At 40.4% G+C, this 5179-nt stretch overlaps 2 protein-coding genes across 2 annotated transcripts in view; both read left to right on the top strand.

Annotated features, from left to right (window-relative positions):
• LOC104717730 (protein trichome birefringence-like 18) lies at positions 983-3579 on the top strand. Its single transcript, XM_010435347.2, has 3 exons — positions 983-1668; positions 2156-2430; positions 2543-3579. The coding sequence occupies exons 1-3, from the start codon at positions 1140-1142 to the stop codon at positions 3362-3364; spliced, it is 1626 nt and encodes a 541-aa protein (XP_010433649.1). The 5' UTR covers positions 983-1139; the 3' UTR covers positions 3365-3579.
• The window catches only part of LOC104720123 (ATP-dependent Clp protease ATP-binding subunit CLPT1, chloroplastic-like), a 3314-nt gene continuing 1804 nt past the window's right edge, over positions 3670-5179 (top strand). Inside the window, exons 1-3 of the mRNA XM_019230678.1 lie at positions 3670-3985; positions 4089-4124; positions 4217-4333. Of these exons, the coding sequence (XP_019086223.1) occupies positions 3768-3985; positions 4089-4124; positions 4217-4333 (371 nt within the window). The 5' untranslated portion in view covers positions 3670-3767. The remainder of the gene's footprint in view (positions 3986-4088; positions 4125-4216; positions 4334-5179) is intronic.

The following is a 5179-nucleotide window of genomic DNA, read 5'->3' as shown; positions in this document are numbered from 1 at the left end:
CACTCCTGATTCTAGCTCAGGCTCACCGGGTGACGTTAGCAAAAACTTGCCACCTCCAGATTTTGATGGTGGTAGGCAGGTGGAGAAACAACCTTTGACACAAGAAAAAGAGGATAAGGTTTCTTTGGATACAACTGAGAAGATTAATGTTCCGTCAGATGAAGGTGAAGCCAATGACACCAAGGCTGAAGAAACTCCAAGTTCATCATCATCTCCTCCACATGATGATGACTCCTCTGAAACTGCGTCACCAGAACCAGGTACACTAGATTTCATTAAGTAGCTTTTCGTGGAACATCTTGATTTATGGTAGCTTAATTTGATAGATACAGAAAACGAGTTAGGGAATGTTATACATTGAGTTTTGCATTTCTCTTGCAAAAGGCTGTGTGTTTGTGATAGTACTAAAGAAGTTCAGCGGTTTAACTCTTAGCTATAGGCTAGTGTATCTATTCTAGCCTAGGGCTGAATGTAGCCTATTAAGAGTTTTAAGTTGGTTAAGGAGCAGATAGTGAGGGCTGGGATTTGTAAAGGTGGCCTGAGCATATTGTTCTGGGAGTTGAACTTTCTAGGCTTTCTTAGGGCATTTGGTTGAGAGTTCTCTCTGTTTTGGTTAATTGGAGTAAGAAAAGCGGTTTCATAGCTTTGTTCTTGTCAGTTTTCCTTGCTTCTCAGGATTCTAGCTGTTCCACGTTTTATATAACTTTTATGAGTTTATGGCTTACTCAATTCTTTGATTGCTTGTAGAGTGTGATTTGTATCAAGGTAGTTGGTTTTATGACCCTGGAGGACCTCTGTACACGAACAACTCTTGCCCTGTCCTGACGCAGATGCAGAACTGCCAGGGCAATGGAAGACCTGACAAGGGATATGAGAATTGGAGATGGAAACCGTCTCAGTGTGACCTTCCTCGGTTTGATGCCAGGAAATTTCTTGAATTAATGAGACACAAGACACTAGCCTTTATTGGAGATTCAGTAGCTCGTNAAGTTCAGTGGGAGGATTTTGCATGGTTACTGAAGAATACACATTTTTTTGTTTGAAGGAATGGTGATAGTAGTGACTTATCATCACCTATAGAGAGGCTCTGTTCTTTTTTTTTTTTTTGGTTGTTCTGGGTATCTTAAGGGGGTTTAGCCATGGCTTTTGGTTCTCCTAGGAATTCTATATTTGCCGCTGGGTTCCCTCGGAAGGTGTCTACTATTGCCATTGCCATAGGCGGATTGGCTTCGTTTTTTGTTTTCGGTTTGTTGCTTCGTCTTTCGTATCCAAACGGTTCTTCAGTCGGTGGCGTGTTTTATGGAATTGGGACTCCTGAACAAGTTGAAGTTCCTTTGATTTTGAGCAACCATACTGTAAAAGGCCTTCAGAAGAGTAGCGACATCATCAATGCTTTTGATAGCAATCCCACTCCTGATTCTAGCTCAGGCTCACCGGGTGACGTTAGCAAAAACTTGCCACCTCCAGATTTTGATGGTGGTAGGCAGGTGGAGAAACAACCTTTGACACAAGAAAAAGAGGATAAGGTTTCTTTGGATACAACTGAGAAGATTAATGTTCCGTCAGATGAAGGTGAAGCCAATGACACCAAGGCTGAAGAAACTCCAAGTTCATCATCATCTCCTCCACATGATGATGACTCCTCTGAAACTGCGTCACCAGAACCAGGTACACTAGATTTCATTAAGTAGCTTTTCGTGGAACATCTTGATTTATGGTAGCTTAATTTGATAGATACAGAAAACGAGTTAGGGAATGTTATACATTGAGTTTTGCATTTCTCTTGCAAAAGGCTGTGTGTTTGTGATAGTACTAAAGAAGTTCAGCGGTTTAACTCTTAGCTATAGGCTAGTGTATCTATTCTAGCCTAGGGCTGAATGTAGCCTATTAAGAGTTTTAAGTTGGTTAAGGAGCAGATAGTGAGGGCTGGGATTTGTAAAGGTGGCCTGAGCATATTGTTCTGGGAGTTGAACTTTCTAGGCTTTCTTAGGGCATTTGGTTGAGAGTTCTCTCTGTTTTGGTTAATTGGAGTAAGAAAAGCGGTTTCATAGCTTTGTTCTTGTCAGTTTTCCTTGCTTCTCAGGATTCTAGCTGTTCCACGTTTTATATAACTTTTATGAGTTTATGGCTTACTCAATTCTTTGATTGCTTGTAGAGTGTGATTTGTATCAAGGAAGTTGGTTTTATGACCCTGGAGGACCTCTGTACACGAACAACTCTTGCCCTGTCCTGACGCAGATGCAGAACTGCCAGGGCAATGGAAGACCTGACAAGGGATATGAGAATTGGAGATGGAAACCGTCTCAGTGTGACCTTCCTCGGTTTGATGCCAGGAAATTTCTTGAATTAATGAGACACAAGACACTAGCCTTTATTGGAGATTCAGTAGCTCGTAATCAGATGGAGTCCATGTTGTGCCTTCTTTGGCAGGCAAGTAATTCAAATATTGGTGAAAAAACCAATAGAAAAGTTCTTTTATGTTGCTTTATTCAGCTTCATGAAAGTGTATATTATATAAACGTACGTAGGTTTCTGTTTTCAGGTTGAAACACCAGTCAATCGAGGGAGCCGAAAGATGCAGAGGTGGTATTTTAAGAAATCATCAGTAATGATTGCCCGTATATGGTCATCTTGGCTGGTCCATCAGTTCAACGAAAAATTCGATTATGCTCCTGAAGGTGTCACAAAACTAAAGCTGGATCTTCCTGATGAGCGCATAATGGAAGCTATCCCGAAATTTGACGTGGTTGTCCTCTCATCAGGGCACTGGTTTGCAAAGCAGTCTGTCTACATATTGAAAGACGAGATTGTGGGAGGCCAATTATGGTGGCCAGACAAATCAAAACCTATGAAAGTCAATAACGTGGATGCATTCGGAATATCAGTTGAAACAATCCTTAAGTCCATGGCTACACACCCGAACTACAGCGGTTTGACCATTGTGAGAACATTCTCACCTGATCACTACGAGGGTGGTGCTTGGAACACAGGTGGTTCATGCACCGGGAAAGAAGAACCCATCGTTTCGGGGAAACTAGTGAAAAACGGATTCACCGAGATAATGCACGAGAAGCAGGCGACGGGATATAACCAAGCCGTGGATAAAGTCGCAGATAACTTGAAGCCAAAATTAAAGCTGATGGATATTACAGAAGCATTTGGATATCGCCACGATGGTCATCCTGGTCCGTACAGGAACCCTGACCCGAACAAGATCACTAAAAGGGGACCAGATGGACGGCCTCCGCCTCAGGACTGCTTGCACTGGTGCATGCCAGGTCCAGTCGATACATGGAACGAAATGGTATTGGAACTCATAAGGAGAGACTTGGAAGGCAGGAAAAGGAAAAGCTCATCAACTTGACTTGGTTGGAAAACTCAAGGCTGAGAGAGCAAAATATTACACTACACGACTTATATACACTATGAATCTGATTCTTGATTACTACTGATAAACCGAATATTATAAAACTCACTTGTAGATTTGTTTGCCAGCCAGGGTGAGTTAGGATTAGGATTGTTTCAGATCATATTTGTTCCACTATACTTCTTGAGATTGAAAGTAATATCTTTTTTTTACTGAAATGGAGTTTGTTGTTATGAGTTGAGGTTATTATAGTCATACCAGTTGAAATGTTATAAGTTATGTAAAATTGAGGGATTGATTTGCAAAAACAGTTTTGGTCTGCAATAGTCGTCTATCTCTCTACCACTCTCACACCAAGAGAGGTGGAGGACCAAAGCTTTGATTCATCTTCAGAGTGAAAATGGCGTCGTACACGCTATCGTTTATCCCTTTGACGCTCTCTAATCCTCGGATCCTTGTTTCCAGACAAATTGGATCTTTCTCCTCTTCTTCTCGGATTCCGCTTACTTCTTCTCTGTTAGGTAAGAAGCTTTTGGTGACACAACCGTCGCGCCACAGCTTCGTCTCCAAGCACAGGTGCTTGACCTCTGCCAGCACAGTCTTAAACGTCCCAACTGCGTGAGTTTATTGATTTGATATTTTCTGGGTTTTTTGTTTTTTCTTTACACCACTGAAATTGGAAGCTTAGGGTTGTAATGTTGATTTTTTTTTTTTTTTACAGGCAACCAGAGAATGGTTCTTCGGATAAGATCCCAAGGTGAGTCTCATACGAATCCCAATTTTGTAATTTTTAAAGCTTCTTCTAGGTTTGAATTGTTTTGATGAGAGATTTATCCGTTTCGTTTTTAGATGGTCAGCGAGAGCTATAAAATCACTTGCAATGGGGGAATTGGAGGCTAGGAAGCTCAAGTATCCAAGCACTGGTACTGAAGCCATTCTCATGGGTATCTTAGTCGAAGGTTTGTGATTCCTGAGACTTGTATTTGCTTCAGTTTTGTGGTTTACGGCGTCGTCTAGTTTAGATTCTGGTTTCTTGGTTTTGATTTCATTATGTTGCCTTAGATATTTATGCTTTGTCATTTTTCAAAGTTTGCATTTAGTTTTGAGGAATATTGCTTCAGCCTAAGTGTGTGCTTCAGCTCATCTTAGCTTACTTAATCTAACATATGTTTAAGCGAGGGTTTCCAATGATTGGTTGTTCCTATGGGAAACGTTTTTGCATCTCTTCTTCTGATTCTTATTCATTAACAACGTAATACTCTTTATTCAGTTGTGGAATGACTTATATTGCTTGTTAGAGGAGAATTTGGGAATTTAATAGTCGAAAGTGAAAACAAGAAACTGAAAGTCTTACATTTTTGTTTTGAGAGAACTGTATAAGATAATGCTGGTAAAGATTTCTCTGTCTCACTTTGTAGCTTGTGCTTCAGTTCACGTTGTGAAGATTTCTCTGTCTCACTTTGTGCTTCAGTTCACCACCCGCTTGACTGATTCTGAGCATAGCTATTAAGTTTAGGCTCTGTTTGTTCCTATAAAACAAATCCATGTGGGATGAGATTTTTGCTACTATCTTTTTGTTACTTAACCACAAAAAAAAAACTGAAACATTATGTTCAGTCGTGGAATGCTTATGCTGTTTCTTGTTGAAAAACAAGCAAGGGGAATTGAATTGGGTAGAATCATCAGAAATAGACCTTTACATTTCCACAGCTCTTAGTTCTGTTATTCAAAAGGCAGTTATGGTGATGTTTTTCACATTATGTGATGTACTGACGTTTATTAACCTTGTTATAGTCTTTTTTTTTCATTTCA

The sequence above is a fragment of the Camelina sativa genome, chromosome 10, assembly GCF_000633955.1.
Source record: "Camelina sativa cultivar DH55 chromosome 10, Cs, whole genome shotgun sequence".
NCBI classification, from domain to species: domain Eukaryota; kingdom Viridiplantae; phylum Streptophyta; class Magnoliopsida; order Brassicales; family Brassicaceae; genus Camelina; species Camelina sativa.
The sequence above is the reverse complement of the archived record's forward strand: the minus strand, read 5'-3'. Positions and strand labels throughout refer to the sequence as shown.